Source organism: Mus caroli, chromosome 13 (assembly GCF_900094665.2).
Source record: "Mus caroli chromosome 13, CAROLI_EIJ_v1.1, whole genome shotgun sequence".
In the NCBI taxonomy this organism is placed as follows: Eukaryota; Metazoa; Chordata; class Mammalia; order Rodentia; family Muridae; genus Mus; species Mus caroli.
This window is the reverse complement of record NC_034582.1, coordinates 89,672,212-89,692,774: the sequence shown is the minus strand read 5'-3', so window position 1 is coordinate 89,692,774 and position 20,563 is coordinate 89,672,212. Positions and strand designations below refer to the sequence as shown.

At 44.2% G+C, this 20,563-nt stretch overlaps 1 protein-coding gene across 2 annotated transcripts in view; it reads left to right on the top strand.

The window, feature by feature from the left end:
* The window catches only part of Sv2c (synaptic vesicle glycoprotein 2C), a 174,319-nt gene that overhangs the window by 97,858 nt on the left and 55,898 nt on the right, over window positions 1-20,563 (top strand). For both annotated transcript variants that reach the window (XM_021180140.2, XM_029484979.1), the window contains exon 4: window positions 4,951-5,102. In XM_021180140.2, the coding sequence (XP_021035799.1) occupies window positions 4,951-5,102 (152 nt within the window). The remainder of the gene's footprint in view (window positions 1-4,950; window positions 5,103-20,563) is intronic.

Below are 20,563 nucleotides of genomic sequence, written 5' to 3'. Positions count from 1 at the left end.
TGTTCCGGGAACAATCTCCAGATGGGAGGGGTAGGACTCTGAGTTGAAGAGTTCAGGTGGACTCTGGGGTGAAGAGTTCAGGTAGCCAGTAATTTTCCACTTTCAACATCAAAACGATCATCCATCTTGATCAAGTAGGCTTCATCACAGGGATGCAGGGATGGTTCAATATATGAAAATCTATCAATTGTAATCCACTATATAAACAAACTCAAAGACAAAAAACAAAAAACACCATATGATCATCTCATTAGATGCTGAGAAAGCATTTGACAAAATTCACCACTCCTTCATGATAAAAGTCTCAGAAAGATCAGAAATTCAAGGCCCATACCTAAACATAGTAAAAGCAATCTACAGCAAACGAGTAGCCAACATCAAGCTAAATGGAGAAAACTTGAAGCAATTCCACTAAAATCAGGGTCTAGACAAGGCTCCCCACTGCCTCCCTAACTATTCAATATAGTACTTGAAGTTCTAGCCAGAACAATTAGACAACAAAAGGAGATCAAGGGGATACAAATAGGAAAGGAAGAAGTCAAAATATCACTACTTGCAGATGATACAATAGTATAATTAAGTGACCCCAAAAATTCCACCAGAGAACTCCTAAACCTGAAAAACAACTTCAGTGAAGTAACTGGATATAAAACTAACTCAAAAAAATCAGTGCCCTTTCTTTAACACAAAGGATAAACAGATTGAGAACAAATTACGGAAACAACACCCTTCACAAGAGTCACAAATAATATAAAATACCTTGGTGTGACTTTAACTAAACAAGTGAAAGTTCTGTATGACAAGAACTTCAAGTCTCTGAAGAAAGAAATCTAAGATTTCAGACGATGGAAAGATCTCCCATGCTCATGGACTGGCAGGATTAATATAGTAAAAATGGCTATCTTGCCGAAAGCAATCTACAGATTCAATGCAGTCCCCATCAAAATTCCAACTCAATTCTTCACAGAATTAAAAAGAGCAATTTGCAAATTCATCTGGAAGAATAAAAAACCTAGGATAGCAAAAACTATTCTCAACAAGAAAACAACTTCTGGTGGAATCATCATCCCTGACCTCAAGCTGTACTACAGAGCAATTGTGATTAAAAAACAAAAACAAAAACAAAAACAAAACAAAACAAAAAAAACCAACCCACACACACAAACAAAACAAAACAACATCAATAAAAAAAACCCTGCATGGTACAGTGACAGGCAGGTAGACCAGAGGAATAGAATTGAAGACCTTGAAATGAACCCACACACCTATGGTCACTTGATCTTTGACAAAGAAGCTAAAACCATCCAGTGGAAAAAAGACAGCATTTTCAACAAGTGGTGCTGGCTCAACTGGCTGTTGGCATGTAGAAGAATGCAAATCAATCCATTCTTATCTCCTTGTACAAAGCTCAAGTCCAAGTAGATCAAAGACCTCCACCTCAAACCAGATACACTGAAAATAGTAGAAGAGAAAGTGGTGAAGAGCCTCTAGCAAACACAGGGGAAATTTTCCTGAACTGAACACCAATAGCCTATGCTCTAAGATCAAGAATTGATAAATGGGACCTCATAAAATTGCAAAGGGCACTGTCAATGGGACAAAAAGGCAACCAACAGATTGGGAAAAGATCTTTACCAATCCTACATCCGATACAGGGCTAATATCCAATATATACAAAGAACTCAAGAAGTTAGACTCCAGAGAACCAAATAACCCTATTAAAAATGGGATACAGAGCTGGACGTGGTGGCGCACGCCTTTAATCCCAGCACTCGGGAGGCAGAGGCAGGTGGATTTCTGAGTTCGAGGCCAGCCTGGTCTACAAAGTGAGTTCCAGGACAGCCAGGGCTATACAGAGAAACCCTGTCTTGAAAAAAAATGGGGTACAGAGGTAAACAAAGAATTCCCAACTGAGGAATACCAAGTGGCTGAGAAGCACCTAAAGAAATGTTCAACATCCTTAGTCTTCAGGGAAATACAAATCAAAACAACCCTGAGATTCCACCAAACACCAGTCAAAATGGCTAAGATCAAAAACTCAGGTGACAGCAGATGCTGGCAAGGTTGTAGAGAAAGAGGAACACTCCTCCATTGCTGGTGGAATTACAAGCTGATACAACCACTCAGAAATCAGTTTGGCAGTTCCTCAGAAATTTGGACATGGTACTACCTGAGGACCCAGCAATATATCCAGAAGATGTTCCAACATGTAATAAGGACACATGCTTCACTATATTCATCACAGCCTTATTTATAATAGCCTGGAAAGAACCTAGATGTCCCTCAACAGAAGAATGGATACCGAAAATGTGGTACATTTAGACAATGGAATACTACTCAGCTATTAAAAACAATGAATTTATGAAATTCTTAGTCAAATGGATGGAACTAGAAACTATAATCCTGAGTGAAGTAACCCAATCACCAAAGAACACACATGCTATGCACTCACTGATAAGGGGATATTAGCCCAGAAGCTCAGAATAACCAAGATACAATTCACAGACCACATGAAACTCAAGAAGAAGGAAGACCAAAGTGTGGGTACTTTGATCCTTCTTAGAAGGGGGAACAAAATACCCATGGAAGGAATTACAGAGACAAAATGTGGAGCAGAGACTGAAGGAATGACCATCCAAAGACTGCCCCACCTGGGGATTCATCCCATAAACAACCACCAAACCCAGACACTTTTATGGATGCCAACAAGTGCTTACTGACAGAAGCCTGATATAGCTGTCTCCGGAGAGGCTCCACTAGTGCCTGACAAATACAGAGGTGGATCCTCGCAAGCTATTATTGGACTGAGCACAGGGTCCCCAATGAAGGAGCTAGAGAAAGGACCCAAGGACTTGTAGGGGTTTGTAGCTCCATAGGAGGAACAACAATATGAATTAACCAGTACCCTCAGAGCTCCCAGGGACTAAACCACCAACCAAAGCGTAGGCATGGTAGGACTCATGGCTCCAGCTGCATATGCAGCAGAGGATGGCCTAGTAGGACATCAATGGCAGGAGGGGCCCTTGGTCCTGTGAAGTCTCTAAGCCCCAGTGTGGGGTAATGTCAGGGCCAGAAAGCAGGAGTGGGTGGGTTGCTTAGCCAGGAGAGGGGGAAGGGATAGGGGGTTTTGGGAGGGGAAACCAAGAAAGGGGACAACATTTGAAAGGTAAATAAAGTAAATATCTAATAAAAAGAAAGAAAGAAAGAAAGAAAGACATTCTATGGCTCATTGTGATACTCATAAATATATGTTTATAACACATATAATATGTTATGTACACCAAATACATAATATATACTAAAAATGTTTATAGAAACAAAGGTTTTAAAAAATGGACTTATGCCTTTCCTTATTCCTTGAGTTTCAATCAAATATTTTCATTTCTAACAAATTTTCTGAGATGTTATATAGATTACTAAATTGATTTCACGGCTCATAGACTGAATACGCTGCCCTGTGCTGTCTGCCGTGTCCACTCGAGGATGACCACAGCGTCATCGTGAGTGGGCTCTGATGCTTAACATGGCTCCGTATTTTTGACCTCCCAATTTACACAGAGCATTACGCATTCTGTGGTTCATTCGTTCAGGTCAATTTGCTATGAAATGACCTTTCCTTAAATTGCATTTGCTGAAGGTATGACTAATACTCCTTTATTGTATATAAGACTCAACAAAAACTAGTTGTTGCATGGACAGCACGTTTCACTCTTTGACATCACATCACTTGAAATGCCAATAGCAATTTACCTTGTGGTACCATAAATGAAGGAGCACATATTTTGAGGCTGATCTCTAGGTGCTGGCTCTACACCCTGGTTATATCGTTTTTACACCTTTCTTCAACAATATGTTGAAGACAGTAATTTGAAGTGAAAATAAGTATGGTTTTCTGAAGCAATTGACCCAAAACTTAGGGTCAAGACTTTTGAAATTATGATGAAATCTAGGATTTACCTACTAGCGCAGACAAAACTTTAAGTGTATAGCCTGTCACTTGAGAGCCCCTTGCATGAGTGGTCTACCCGCTAATCACAACAGATTTTCAAGTCAGCCGGCGGCTCCTTCCAGGGGGCTGGAGATATGGCTCAGTGGTTAGAAATGGTTACCGCTCTTCTAGAGAATCCAAGTTCAGTTGGAAGCACCTATATTGAGTGAGTGATTCACAACCACCTGCCAGCTGAGGAGCTCTGACACCCTCTTCTGGTCTCCATGCATGGGTACCCATATACATATACAACACACACACACACACACACACACACACACACAAATATCTTTTTAAGTCAGAGGAATGAAACAAAAGATCATATGTAGAAACAACTACCCTGACCACCTGAAATATATTGTGCTCATTTGGTTTTAGTAGTGACTCTCAACCTTGTACTCATTGAGCCATCCTACCTCCTGGATAAAGGCTAGAACCAATCGAGGAGGTGAGCCTGTTATTTCTGTGTTTGCCAGCACATCACACCACCAAGCTGGAACACGGTCTGCTGTGGGGTAGCAACAGGGACTGAAGATGGTGGACAGCCCTCTAGAGCTGTTTACAGCTGTGCCCAGCGTTCCCATCAGTCTCATGGGTGAGACACACCACAGGGCTTCTCTGTTTTAATGAGTCAGTTAAGGTATTAGAAGCCACCAGATTGTTGTAATTTTTAGTAGATATCAGGTAGACTATCAAACGCTGAGCACAAGAGTTGCAAGCGAAGCTGTAAACCACATGAGTGGGGTTCCACTGCCACCTGCTGTCCACATGACCGAATTGCAATCTTAAGTTTGGGTATGGAAATGCGTCTGTATTCACCATGGACACACAGAAAAACCAGGTCGCTTGCTGGCAATGCCGGGAACGGGAGAGAATATGCTTTGTGAGTTTACTCTAGATTTGCCTCACCCGCCTTCACTGTCCCAGGCGCAGTCTCATGTGTCCTCTGCACTTCTTGACAGGATTGGAGGCGCCATTCCCACTGTGTTCTCCTACTTCGCTGAAGTCCTGGCCCGGGAGAAGCGGGGTGAGCACCTCAGTTGGCTCTGCATGTTCTGGATGATTGGCGGCATCTACGCCTCCGCCATGGCCTGGGCCATCATTCCCCACTACGGTAAGATGACTTCCCTCTCTATTTGTTTCCTCTCTGTTCTGAGCTCTGGCTTTCATAACACTCGGGAGGTGGAAAGGTCTGTGTACAGTAAGGCTGTCACGTGGTCCTTTGGGCATATGGATGACAGTGAGACTCCTGTGCTATTTCTGCACAGTGCTTTCGGGTCACCCCATCACTGCCTTTCCCTTAGTTGGGGCTCCTTCAGTCTAGCCTGTCTCTGACACTGTATGCCTACATTCAGAGTCAGGTCCCACAGGTCTGACTCAGTCCTTCACAACTGACCCAAGGCTATCCTTCTTTTCACTGCATTGAGTACAGAACTTGTGCTGTCTCGCTCTTTCCTTTGATAAGCCTAAAAGGTTATGTAAATGTCAAAATTATATTTAACAAGAACACAAAATCGAGACATGAATGGTCTTGGTCTGTAGAGAGCTTCCCTTTGCTGAGTGCTGAAGTTGTGAGGGATGTGTTAGCCCAAGTGGTGAGCTTTTCGTCTTTAGATTACAGCTGACCTCAGGACCTCAGGCGTCCTCAGGACCTCCAGTTGTAGAGCAGCATCGTGTCCAGGCGCTTCTGCCTCTCAACTCAGACCAGCAAAGAGAAAGACACTTGACATGTTACTCTGTGGGAACTAGAGGACGAGAAAAGGAGATGCAAACATTGTGCAAAGTCTAACCCTACTCACAGTTGTTCCCAGAGCTACTGCTGGTCGGCCCACAGGCAGCCTTTGTGGCAATGAGGTGCTGTGGCCAGCAAGATGGCTCCATGGCTAAGCAAGCATTGCTCTTGCAGAGGACCTGAGTTCAGTTCCCAGCACCCACATCAGACAGTTCACAGCTACCTGTAACTCTGGCTCCAGGGGTACCCAACATCTCTGGCCTCTATGGGCACTGGTGGTACTCATGTGCACATATCCCTCCACAAACAAACACATACACATAATTAAAAAGAATAAAAATAAATCCTTTTTTAAAAAGGTACCATCTGAGTGGGCAAAACTGCAGCTCCATTCAATATTTTTGCATGGGTAAGAGGGAGATAACTCTCTCTGTGTCTCTGCTCCCCATTCACTCTGCTGTTTCTCTCTTTTCCTCCCTACCCCTACTTAGCCCTCTCTAAGACGGCCTTTTCCATTGTCTCGCCTGCTCATGACACCTCCACTCCTTGACTAAAGCCGGCTCTCTCTGGAGCTCCTTGGCTGCTTGTGGATTCTCTCCTGGCCCCTCCCCTCCCTCCATATCACTCAGCTCTCATCTCCAGGCCATGCTAACCCTCTTAGATTAGCTTCTGGCTTTTTTTTCCTGCTAGGGATTCAGCCCCTGTGACTCTCCCTAACACTTCCCTTCCTGTACCTATGCATGGCCTGCACACTTTTTTTCTTTGCCAGCCTTTGCCAGTGGCTGACCCCCAGGGATAAGCACACGTAAGCTCTTTCATTTTAATATCAAACAGAGCAAACTAATTCATCTATAACTAACTCATCTATCAAAATGAATCAATCCATCTCTAGCTGGCATGTCACAAATCACATTGTGAAAGGTGAGAATTTAACAGAATGAGATGACTGCGATTGGCTTTGATTGTGATGTGGGTAGAACCTTGAAAACAATGGCCCAGAGAGTAAAGTCAGCCTTGGGATGGTAAAGTCTTAGGGCCCAAATTTCTGGAAGTCTTTCCATGACCACAAGTGTAGAACTAACAGCAAATCATCACAATCAAGTCCTGTCTGCCAAGTGGAGCCAACAGGGTGGGGTGGGGATTTTTTATTTTTTTTAGACACCCTTGCTAGATTCGCTGTTGGCTTTGAAGAGCTTTGTTTGCTTTTTCAAAGGCTGTAGTGGCACTGAAAGACTCCGAGAGGAGCCCCTCGTTCAGGCCTCAGGACAATAGCGGACACCGAAGAACTCATGATAGACCAAGCTTGATGTAAACAACACGAGGCTTTATTCGGGGAAAGCCAGAGCTCTGGGGATGACTCATATCCCACGCAGGGGTAGAGGAGTCGACCTCGAGGGGAAAGAGGTCCCAGTTTTTATAGGCCCTCAGGGGGAAAAGGAGAAGGGGGTGAGTAGGGGATTTCCAGATCTAAACAATGTCTATTCTCAAGAAATGGGTATGGAAGGGGTACAAGGAAAGAGTCTGGTGCAGGTGTAGCAACTCAGGATTGGCCGGGCTGTGGTTGCTGGGGAGATTTTCTGACTCTTTCTCAGCAACCAATATCACAAACACCTGGCAATGGGCTTCATCAGTGGGCACACACATGGGTTCAAGGAATGGTCAAAACATTGGCAGACACACGGGTTCAAGGAGTGGCCAGAGCATTGTGCACCTCTATTTTTCTAAATCAGTGAAGCTAGTTCTGCTAACAGTGACATCTATCTTGCCAATTTCAGGGCTTCTGTGACCTTTTATATTCTGTCAGGATCTTTCAGCACGTGCACTCTTTTAATCCCAGTGCTTGGGAGGAAGAGGCAGGCAGATCTCTGTCTACAGAGTGAGATCCAGGACAGCCAGGGCTACAAACCAAACCTAGTCTAAGAGGAAGAAATCAAAAGTTCCTAGGCTGAGGTGTCTGCAGGTGAGGTTGCCGTCACAACAGCTTTCTTGGGGGCGTCCCTCACAGAATGACTTAGCCACATGCGCATTGTTCTATGGAAATTACCCCTTTTCGTAAACTTTTTCTACTCCCCCACACTCAAATTGGATCCTCTAAGGTGAGGACTCAGCATTGTTTTTATTCTTACCCTTTCCAGCGTAAAGTATGAACAACAACAACAACAAACCAAATTATATATAGTTGATTTTTACAACCTAACTTTGTATGGTGCAATGTGGCTAACCCTGTAAAACCCGAGTTAGATCTCTGGAATCCCCATAGTGGAAGGAAAAAACTGACTCCACAAAGCTGTTCTCTGAACTCATCGTGGGCACCAAGGTGCACCCAGATACACACACACACACACACACACACACACCATTAATAAAGGAATAAATGCAAAAAAAAATTTTTTTTTAATAGACAAAGAACAAAATGTTTAGGGGCAAGCTTTATACTCTCAATGGAAAGCCTGCTTTGTCTGAAAGACTCTGAAGCCCATAGAAACACGAGCGGGTAGCAGTTCCTCTTCCATCACTCCATCCTCTCTCATCCATGAGCTCTATCCATGTAGGGCTGTGTAAGGGGGAATTTGAGAGCATGGTGTCATGACTTGAAGTTAGGTATTGCTTTTCTCAAGCCAACAGTAGCATCTGGAAGGAAAGTGTGGATGGATGGTCAACCTCTATGTTGCAAATATGTTTCAGCTGGTAAATGCACACACACACACACACACACACACACACACACACACGGCTCTCTTGGCAACCCTGAGTCCAGATGCTTCTCTTCTGCCTCCAGGGCACGAGCATCAGTGGGGATCCCGAGCCAGAAGCAACTGAGATACAGGCCATGGTGCCACACAAACCTCTGAGGCAAAACACATCTTAAGTTTGCCCCAAGGCTTCTGAAAGAATTCTTGAGCAGCAGAAAGAGAGTTTTGATGGCTTCATGGCCTGGTAAGTTAAGACATGAGTGCTAATGGTGGTGGGAGGTAAGGCTAGATAACGGGACCAGCCTAGGCTTTGAACCAGCATCGGATGGTGATGGCACTTTTCTCTGCTCATTCAGTCTTTGGTAAAGTTAAAGCTTTATCCAGAGCCAGGTAGTTGGTAATACCTGAAGATTTCCAGTATAAAAATCACTCACCTGTAATCCTAGCACTGAGCAGGGCTACATAGTACATTTCAGCAGAGCAGGGCTACACAGTGAAGCCCTGCCTTATTCTCCATCTCTTCGCTCCCCCTTCCCTCGTCTCCCTCCTCCCTTCACCCTTCCTTCCCAGCAAACTAAGTCTCAAGACCCAGAACAGCAGGCTTTGCCCTTCTCCAGCATCTCCCCTGCTCTCCACCTGCACGCAGGAGCTGCTGGGATGCCCGATTCACTCCTGATAGCTGAAGCATTGTCACTAGAACAAGGGGTAAGGGAGGAGACAGCAAAGCCAGGGAGCACTCCTGGCCTCAAGCACTAGGTGCCCATAACAGCCATAACTAAGGGTATAGCTCTCCTGGGCACCTCCTCGCAGAACCTGACCCAGTGGAAACTGCTACCAGCACATAAAGGGACAAGCCAGGTTTTCCTCTGCTTCAGAAGTTGTATTGCCATAACTATCTAGATTTGTTGTATTATGCTTATGTTGATATTGTCCATTATGCACATATAGCTTCTCTCTTTCCACCATGTGAATTCTGAGAATCAAACACCAGGACCAACAGCAAGCACCTTACTCACTACGCCATCTCCCCAGCCCTGGGTTGATTCTTGCCAGCACCTGTGGCTCACACGGTGACAAACGGGAGCTTGCAGGTGGCTCTTTGCTTATATCATTTTCTTAGATGTAAACCCGGAAGAGGCTGGAACCTCATTCTACACCCCTGAGGCACTTTGTTTTTAGGTATTGCCTTTGTTTATTTATTCATTTATTGTTGTGTGCGTGCACATGCACACACATGTAATACAGTGCGTGTGTCAAGCACGGACCACAACTTACAGGAGTCCTTCCTCTGTTTCCACCATGTGGGTCATGGAGATGGAAATCAGGCCAACGGGCATCTTTACCAGCTGAGCCATCACCAGACCTCTTGAGGCGTCTTCACAATGCTGTCTGCGGTCGCTGTACCACGCATATTCTTAACACCGTGTTCAAGAGTTTCCTCTTTCCTCCCCATCCTCAGCAGCGCTCCTTGATGTTTTAGGGCAGCAGTTTTCACTGAGGTGATGGTCTCCCGGTGACCGTGGGTGGGAATGAGCAGGATTTTCAAAAACAGACACAGTTCAGATGGAAGAGTCCTCCGCATACTCCCCTTCGTCTCCCTCTGCACGCTCTCCGGTAATGAGAACTCATCAGCGTTTAATGGAAACCCAATTACCTTCGGGGGAAATGGAAGCCGGGCTGAATCATCGCCCTGGCCCTCCCTGCTGAAGCCTTCAGTGAGGCCGGGACGCGGGGGATGCTACTGCACTGCAGTGCTGTCTGCTCCATTATACTCCCTCGTCACTGTACTCTCTGGTAAACTAGGATGTGCATCGGCTGAGCTGTTCTTTTCTGCAGGGACATCCCAGCGAGGAGCAAGGATGCTCAGTCAGCTAAGGGAGAGGATTTTTTAGCATGAAGAGCTTTGGCCCTAAAAGCTCATTCACAGTGCACCCAGCACCCGAGAGCCAGCCCCGCAGGCTGTATCTGGCACATCCTTCACTGCAAACATCAGAGAACCAAACGCACATCTGTATGGCCAAAGTCCACCACTGAACCCCACCCCTTCAACCACAGAGAGATGGTGGCCTGGAAAATACACATCTTCCCAATGATGTCCAAATTACCTGTCCTTGGACGAGACACACGTGTCTCTCTCTTACTGAGGAGGAAAGGAGAGGAGACCACAGCTGGCTAAGGAAGGGACAAGGAGGCATCTCTTTGACCACAGAAGAAAGGAATTATGACCAGTAGTATCTTTCTGTACACCACTACTCCCTTGAGCTCTTAAGCCTCTAAGTTCTCCCTGGGCACTGCCAATGAGCAATTGGAAATTGGCAACCATGGCAACTGTCATGGTTTGAGTATGTTTGACCCAGGGAATGGCATTATTAGGAGGTGTGACCTGGTTGGAGTAGGTGTGCTACTGGGCATAGGCTTAAGACCCTAATCCTAGCTGTCTGGAAGTCAGTCTTCCACTAGCAGCCTTTGGATGAAGATGTAGAACTCTCAGTTCTTCCTGCACCATGCCTGCCTGGATGCTGCCTGCCATACTCCCACCTTGATGATAATGGACTAGACCTCAGAACCTGTAAGCCAGCCCAAAGTTTATGTTGTTCTTATAAGACTTGCCTTGGTCATGGTGTTTGTTCACAGTAGTAAAACCCTAACTAAGATAGCAACCCCAAGCCGGGCGGTGGTGGCACACGCCTTTAATCCCAGCACTTGGGAGGCAGAGGAAGGTGGATTTCTGAGTTCAAGGCCAGCCTGGTCTACAGAGTGAGTTCCAGGACAGCCATAGCTACACAGAGAAACCCTGTCTCGGGAAAAAAGAAAAAGATAGCAATCCCAGTAGATATCCAGTCATCAAAAGTGGCAACGACTTCCAAGCCTATTGGTGGAGGTCTGTGATCCCAGCTATTTGGATGCTGAGACAGGAAGGTTGCAAATGTATGACTTCAATGGACTACAGAGTAATTCAAGGCCAGTCTGGGCAACTTAATGAGACCCTATCTCAAGAATTTTTAAGTTTTAAAAAAGGGGGGCTCAGAGATAGAGTTTCCTACCCACTGAGCAAAGCCCTGCGTCCCATCCTCAGCACCACAGGAAAACAGGCAAAGTGGCAGAAAGGTTGACTGTGGGATTCCTTCCCCACCTTAGATAACCAGGATGTCTGTACTTAGTGTGAGCACAGAAACTACAGGGAAATCACAAGAACGAGCCAACACACAGTTGCCCAGAGGATGAGACGGAGGGGAGAAAGAAGGACCTAACAGTTAAGACAAAGGAAGAGAATCAGGAGAACATAACATCGTAAAACCCAGGGGCCTGGAATGCAAGGAAGCCACACTCTCCACTCATGTCCATGAAGCAAATGTTTCCAATGGACACATAGCACAAGGGTGTGAATTGTAGTGATTTTCTGCTCTGATGTTGACATGAGAGCTGCATGTGCCTGTCCTACTGCCGCTGCTTGTTGGCACTACCACTTTATATCCAGCATCTCATCAGCCAGGGCTCTTAACCATTGAATCATCTCTCCAGCCCTCTGCTCATTTCTTAAAAGAAAATTTCACACTACAAAATGAAATATGTGTCCTTAAGGCAAAATCCAACATCAATAATCCTGACTGTTCACAATAGAAGAAAATGTCTGCTTTTTCCTACGGGAGGTCAAGTTCTCCAGTATTTTGGGGGGCTCTAGTCTACTGGTTGGGTTCAGGTTCACATTTACTTTGAAGAGGACTTAGCTGTCTAGTCACCTATGATCTGAGGACCAAATAAGTCTGAAGTACACTGGCTGGGATCTTGAATACCTAGTAACTACTCTAAAACAACATACAACGTCCTTGTTTACTTGAATGACACCCACCCTTCAGATAGTACCTGGCACACATCCATATGTATGAAGCATCTTATCTGAAGGGAATAGAAAGTAATCTATACATAATGAAATCTTCCAGTGATAACAATATACTTAAGCAAGTGGTCCTTGGAGGCTTGTGTCTCACAAAGAAAACAACTCCGCATGACTTAATGAAAAATTATGCCAAAAGGATGCTTGTGATACTCGGTGACACTCGGTGATATTCAATCGACAGATTCTGTGACACTTTTTCTTAAACTGCCTTTTCTTTTGGCCTCAGAACTTTTTTAGCTTTCTGATGAGTCGTGTTGAGCACTTAAGAGAATATTCTTGGGGCTGGAGAGATGGCTCAGTGGTTAAAAACACCAACTGCTCTTCCAGAGATCCTGAGTTCAATTCCCATTAACTACATGGTGGCTCACAACCATCTATAATGGGATCTGATGCCCTCTTCTGGCATGAAGGTGTACATGCAGGTACAACACTCATACATAAAATGAATAAATAAATCTTTTTTATTGGTTATTTTGTTTATTTACATTTCAAATGTTATCACCACTTCTGTTTTCCCCCCTGAAAACTCCCTACTCCACCTCCTCCCCCTGCCTCCACAAGGGTGCCCACCCACCCACCCACTCCCACCTCACCACCCTGGCATTCCTCTATTCTGGGGCATCAAGCCTTCACAGGACCCAGGGCTTCCCCTCCCACTGATGCCAGACAAGGCCATCACAGTCATGGCCTTGTTTATTCTTTGGTTAGTGGTTTAGTTCCTGGGAGCTCTGGACTGCCTCATTGGTTGATATTGTTCGTCCCATGGGGTTGCAAACCCCTTCAGCTCCTTCAGTCCTTCCACCAACTCCTCCATTGGGGTTCCCGTGCTCAGTCCGATGTATGGCTGCAAGCATCCATATCTGCATCCAAAAGACTCTCTGACAAAGCCTCTCAGGAGACCTCTACTTCAGGTTCCTGTCAGCAAGCAGTTTCCAGCATCAGCAAGTGCCTGGGTTTGGTTTCTGCATGTGGGATGAATCCCCAGGTGTGGCAGTCCCTGGATGGCTCCTCCTTCAGCCTCTGCTCCACTCCTTGTCTCTGTGTTTCCTTTAGACAGGAGCAATTCTTAAAATTTTGTGAAGGGTGAATGGGCCCATCCCTCAACAGGAGGGCCATGCCTAACCTGTGGATATGGTCTCTACAGGTTCTCTCCCCCCATTGTTGGGCATTTCGGCTAATGTCATCCACGTTGGGTCCTGGGAGTCTCTTGATTTTCTGGCATCTGGAACTTTCTGGTGGCTAACCACGTTCCCCATCTCCCATTGCTACATATCTCTGTTCAATTTCCTGACCCTCTGTACATCTCCTCCTCCTCCCATACTTGATCCTGACCCCCCTTTTTTCCCTTCCCCTCTTTTCTTCCTCCCAAGTCCCTCCTGCCCTCCACCTCCCATGATTATTTTGTTCTCCTGTCCAAGTAGGACACCCACACCCTGGTCTTCCTTTTTCTTGACCTTTATATGATCTCTAAGTTGTATCATGGGTATTTCGAGCTTTTTTCCCTAATATCCACTTATCAATGAGTGCATACCATGTGTGTTCTTTTGTGACTGAGTTACCTCACTCAGGATGATATTTCCTAGTTCCATCCATTTGCCTAAGAATTCCATGAAGTCGTTGTTTTTAATAGCTGAGTAGTACTCCGTTGTGTAAATGTACTACATTTTCTGTATCCACTCCTCTATTGAATGACATCTGGGTTGTTTCTAGCTTCTGGCTATTATAAATATTGCTGCTATGAACATAGTGGAGCATGTGTCCTTACTACATGTTGGAGCATCTTCTGGGTATATGCCAAGGAGTGGTATAGCTGGGTCCTCAGGTAGTGCTATGTCCAATTTTCTGAGGAACCGCCAAACTGATTTCCAGAGTGGTTGTACCAGCTTGCAATCCCACCAGCAATGGAGGAGTGTTCCTCTTTCTCCACATCCTCGCCAGCATTTGCTGTCACCTGAATTTTTCATCTTAGCCATTCTGACTGCTGTGAGGTAGCATCTCAGGATCGTTTTGACTTGCATTTCCCTGATGACTAAGGATGTTGAACATTTCCTTAAGTGCTTCTCAGCCATGTGAGATTCTTCACTTGAGAATTCTCTGTTTAGCTTTGTGCCCCATTCTTAATAGGGTTATTTGGTTCTCTGGAGCCTAATTTCTTGAGTTCTTTGTATATTTTGGGTATTAGCCCTTTATTTGATGTACAGTTAGTAAAGATCATTTCCCAGTCTGTGGGTTGCTGTTTTGTCCTATTGACAGTATCCTTTGCCTTGCAGAAGTTTTTCAGTTTTATGAGGTCCCATTTGTCAATCATTAATCTTAAAGCATAAGCCATTGGTGTTCTGTTCATGATATTTTCCCCTGTGTCCAAGTATTGAAGGCTCTTCCCCATTTTCTCTTCTATTCAATTCAGCGTAGCTGGTTTTATGTGAGTGTCCTTGATCCACTTGGACCTAAGCTTTGTACAGGGAGATAAGAATGAATCAATTTGCATTCTTCTACATGCAGACTGCCAGTTGAACCAGCACCATTTGTGGAAAATGCTGACTTTTTTCCATTGGATGGTTTTAGCTTCTTTGTCAAAGATCAAGTGACCATAGGTGTGTGGGTTCATTTCTGGGTCTTCAATTCTGTTCCATTGATCTACTTTCCTGTCTCTGTACCAATATCATGCAGTTTTTATCACTATTGCTCTATAGTATAGCTTGAGGCCTAAGAAGGTGATTCCCCCAGAGGTTTTTTTTTATTGTTGAGAATAGTTTTTGATATCCTGGGTTCCACTATATAAACAAACGCAAAGGAAAAAATTATGATTATCTCACGAGATGCTGATAAACCCTTTGACAAAATACAATACTCATTCATGTGTAAAGTATTGGAGAGATCAGGAATTCAAGGTTCATGCCTAAGTATAATAAAAGCAATATACAGCAAACCAATAGCCAACGTCAAACTAAATGGAGAGAAATTCTAAGCAATCCCATTAAAATCAGGAACCAGAGAAGGCTACTCACTCTCTCCCTACCTATTCAATATAGTACTCAAAGTTTTAGCCAGAGCAATTAGATGACAAAAGGAGATCAACAGGATACAAAAATGGGAGGGAGGAAGTCAGATATGATTTGCTAGAAGTCCAAGACCAAAGTCCCAAGAGGGCTAGTTCTGGTGAAAGCTATCTTTCTGACGTGCAGACAAGCCTCTTCCTATTGCCCCTTCACATGGCATGAGTGGCAAGATCTCTTCTTATAAAACACATTCCTGTTTGGTTAGGGCTCCATCCTTAAGATCTCTGTGAGCCTTAAGGGCCCTATCTTCAGATACAGTCATACTACAATACTTAAGCTATAAATTTGGGGAAACACAATTGGACCCATAGCAGTATTGACCATAATCTTAGCAAAAGGAAAAAACAAAAGGAAGGGGGTTGAACCCTCCAGACATTAGAAAACAAGTCTACCCTCAGAAGATACTGGACTATAGTCTTTTTTTTTTCCTAATATTTATTGCTATTCAACACAAAGTGCAAAAACTAACCTGATAATACTCTTTCCAAGGTCTTGCCGTAACTGTATGGTCCATAGAACTTCCTGCCTCCTTTCTGTCCATATTTCCATATTTTGGAGTTGACAAAACACATATGTGAAGTTCAGTCAGAACTCTCTGAGAGGAACTGTACTAAAAGCACCCTTGCTTGGCTGATTTCACCATTAACCTAATTAGATCCCTCAGCCAAGGCTTACACTTAGCATCATTATGGAGTGTTGGTAACTAACTGCTTTGCTTCTAAGTGAGCTTCCACCTGGAGGAACATAAAAAGCCATCCCATCCCATTCCAAAATGCCTCTCTGTGTGCCTTGTGTTCATTCCTCAGTCTCTCATGAATGATGTTGAGCTGCCTCAAGAAGCAGCAAATGGAGTTTTACAGAAGAGCAGAGAAGTCTTCCTTTGTATCTCAGGGTACAAGTTGCTGAGCCTGGATATCATTTTCCTTCCATGTGTGTAGTGCCGTCCTTGGAAGCTTTAATTATTTTTTAGCTATCCAAGATGGTTAAGGTTAAAAGTTTTAGCATTACCCATCTGATGGGTGGCACATAATATTCTTCCATTTATATAACTTAAGCCGAACCTAATCGCCTCACATCACCTACCAGCAGGAGGTATGGATGCTAAGTAAGTTACTCTCTTACTGTATGATAATGGTGATTAGGTTGCATGAAGGTGTCTGTCAAAATCAAGGCACCTTAGTTTTGTTGTGAGTTGCTTTTAGAGGGTATCAAGGCAATCCAAGGAGGTCTTAGCAAATGTGCCTCACAAGTACTGTTCAGTATTCCTGTATGACTGATTGTCTGATATGCACAGTTAGCCACACACAATAGCATCTTATTAGAAGAAGATCTTTAAATGGTACAGCATTGTTCAAGTTTGGAAGGTACTTCCAAATCCATAGGAATGGTCTGGTATTTTCTGAAACGCCTCAATACAGGTCCCTTGAGGACAGAGTAAATTCCATTTCTCATTTACTCTTCATTCTTACGCTCAACCCTGAATGCCCCTCCAAATAGGCAGCCCATCTCGCTGTAGAATGTGTAAGAAACCCGGCAGTTGCTCAAGATTCTAAGGGAACATTTTTGAAAAAGATGGCAGTAAGCCTGAGTAGTTGAGAAGTGAGGTCAGGCTCAAAATCTGGCGAAAATCAAAAGAAACAAAAATATTACAAGAGAAGAATATGGTCAAATAGGCCTGTTAGATCTTAGGCAATGCTCTTGTGCAATTGTGTAATAGGAGAAAGGATTGAATAATTAAATCAATGTATATTCATCCATTGCCTGGTCTTCTGAGCGACCGGTAGGGAATCTTAATGACATGACTTGCATGAGTTTGTAAGTTGGTTGAGGGCCATGGAATGAACACACACACATTCATACATATATAATACATGTAATATATATGATCTATTTGTTTTTAAATTATCAACTCTCCAGTGGCACTGCACAGGTGCATCAGCAGTGAAGAGTACACACTGTTCTTGCTAAGGTCAATCCTCACATTGAAGTGGCTCACTACTGCCTGTAACTCGAGTTCTAGGCCATCTAATGCCTTCTTCCAGCCTCATGTTCACTTGCACTCACATGCACAGACCCACACAGAGGCATAAACATTGTGCAGGAAATGTAAAAAAACAAGTCTTCACATTACCCAGTGAAGAAGTGAGCCCCTTGCCAGTAATGGGACTCAATGTTCACTTAAGTTATTTGATAAAGGTATACCTGTATGCTTTGGGTCTGAAAATATTTATTGAATGGCCACCTTTCTTCCTGGCCAGAGTCTAGAAGCCATCAGAGCCTCTAGGCTAAGATAGGTGTGCAGAGAAACATCTCATATGGGGTAACAGTGAAGGGTCAAAGGCCCTGATGCTTATCCGCCTTGCAGTACCCAACAGCTACCAAGCACTCCTTCATCCAGTACTTTGATAAACTTGGGAAGTAAACTTTGCTGGAGCCATCTTGGATTCTCTGTTCTTTACCTTAGAAATGGTGTTACTAAGTGGAGGCAGGTTCATGTCACCTAGAGAACACATGGAGCTGGGGAAATAAGGAAGGAACAGGGGCTAAATTGTGAAGGATAGAGGAGTCCTGGCTCACTTCACCCAACAGTTTAAGGCAGAGATGGCCAACTTAGAGATGCTTGACCCTACACAGGTGGCATAAACAACAGAGGAGCAGGCTATGGCACCTTCTGTCATAATGGCCCCTGGTCGCAGTGAAGCTTTTCAGAAGCCTTATCTTAGGTTGTTGAGAAAAGTCACATTGCATGATCATGTATTGCCCTTGGGGACTAGCCAGGCAGAGGACAGCAGCAGAGGGCAAGTGACAGAGCCAGCCCCTCACTTAGACCATGCTCCTTTCTGTCTCTGCTATGTATGGTTTGTACTCAAGGCAAGCAATACAGCTTCTGTCTCCACAAGAGTAGAAAAAATAAATGAAAGATTGTGGAAGGAGCATACCTCCATCTAACTCCGAGGTAGTCTCAATAGAACCAAACAGAAGAGGCTGTGAACCCAAAGCCTTGCTGGGGTTTTCTTCCAGGCCTTCCTGTGCCCGATGCATCACATGCCTCTGCCTTGGATTTTCTTTGCATCCTCAATAAAAGACAAATATGTCTTTAGTCCTCCAAGCAATTACTGGACTCTAAAGCTAGAAGTCAAGTTTCATCATGACCTCAACTGCATTGAATACAAGGTCTGATCTAGTCTGACCTCAGTCTTTTGTTGAAGTGACTCATAAACCCCCATCATCAAAGCACTTTGTACATATAGTCAAAGGCAGTTGCCCCCAGCTGACTCATTTAATCAAACTTGTGCTGTGAGCTGAGTTTTGCCCTGTGAGTCACTGTGCTTAGGAATGGGGTTCCCACCCTGGGGTTGTTATGAGAAATGGAGCTTGGAGTGAAAGAACTCCATTCTAGCATGTCGAAAAGATGTCGGATCTTATAGGAGCAATTCCCTAGCTTAGCAGAATCATAAGGAACCCTGGCGCTACCCATCATGCAACTGGGGTTTTGTCATGGCTAAAGGGTTGCTGTGGTGTGGTCATTGAATGTAGTCTCAAACTCCTAGGTGGATTTCTTACTTCCACCTTGTCTTCTAGCCTGTGCTTTACATTTGAGTTTTGGTGCATCATATCTGTGGTCTTTGCTCTATGTAGTATGCAGGGCATTCTTGGGTACTCTGTTGTATCAGAGGACATGTCCCTTCTCCAGCCATATAGCATGCCCTCGGGCATTGTCAGAGGAAACACTTCTCATGTGCCCATGGTTTAAATGGCACTGAGATATCCTGAAAGAGGCTCAGGTAACCAGACAGGCTGTCTATGAATTATGGCAAAGGAAATGCAAAGCAGGGAGGTTCTGTGAAGTCTAAGGGATGTCACCTTAGACTGTCACCCATGTCCCCTGTCACCCATGGTGGGAAAGCCAGTCTCAAGACAACAACAAAAAAACAAAAAAAGTGAAAGGGTTATGAAGAGATTGGGGGATCAGGCTTTAAGGTTGTTTTTTTTTCTAAAGTATGTGGAGGACGTTTCTGTAGTGTACACATTCAAGAAAAAATCTGATGATACTTATTTTTTTATTAGATATTTTCTTTATATACATTTCCAATGCTATCCCAAAAGTTCCCCATACCCTTCCCCCCACTCCCCTACCCACCCACCCCCACTTCTTGGTCCTGGTGTTACCCCGTACTGAGGCATATAAAGTTTGCAAGACCAAGGGGCCTCTCTTTCCAATGATGGCTGACTAGGCCATCTTCTGATACATATGCAGCTAGAGATACGAGCTCTGGGGGTACTGGTTAGTTCATATTGCTGTTCAACCTATAGGGTTACAGACCCCTTCAGCTCCTTGGGTGTTTTCTCTAGCTTTTCCATTGGGGGCCCTGTGTTCCATCTTATAGATGACCGTGAGCATCCACTTCTGTATTTGCCAGGCACCGGCATAGCCTCATACCAGACAGCTATAACAGGATCCCTTCATCAAAATCTTTCTGGCATATGCAATAGTGTCTGAATCTCCGGGTGGGGTAGTCTCTGGATAGTCCATCCTTTCATCTTAGCTCCAAACTTTGTCTCTGTAACTCCTTCCATGGGTATTTTGTTCCCTATTCTAAGGAGGAATGAATTATCCACTCGTTGGTCTTCCCTCTTCTTGATTTCCTTGTGTTTTGCAAATTGTATCTTGGGTGTTCTAAGTTTCTGGGCTAATATCCACTTATCAGTGAGTGCATATCAAGTGACTTCTTTTGTGATTGGGTTACCTCACTAAGGATGATATCCTTCAGATACATCCATTTGTCCAAGAATTTCATAAATTCATTATTTTTAATAGCTAAGTAGTACTCCATTGTGTAAATGTACCACATTTTCTGTATCCATTCTTCTGTTGAGGGACATCTGGGTTCTTTCCAGCTCTGGCTATTATAAATAAGGCTGCTATGAACATAGTGGAGCATGTGTTCTTATTACCAGTTGGCACTTCTTCTGGGTATATGCCCAGGAGAGGTATTGCTGGATCTTCTGGTAGTATTATGTCCAATTTTTTGAGGAACCTTCAGACTGACTTAAATCAATGGCCTTTCTCTACACAAATGATAAACGAACTGAGAAAGAAATTAGGGAAACAACACTGTACTGGCTATTTTTGTGTCAACTTGACACAGCTGAGTTATCACAGAGAAAGGAGCTTCAGTTGAGGAAATGCCT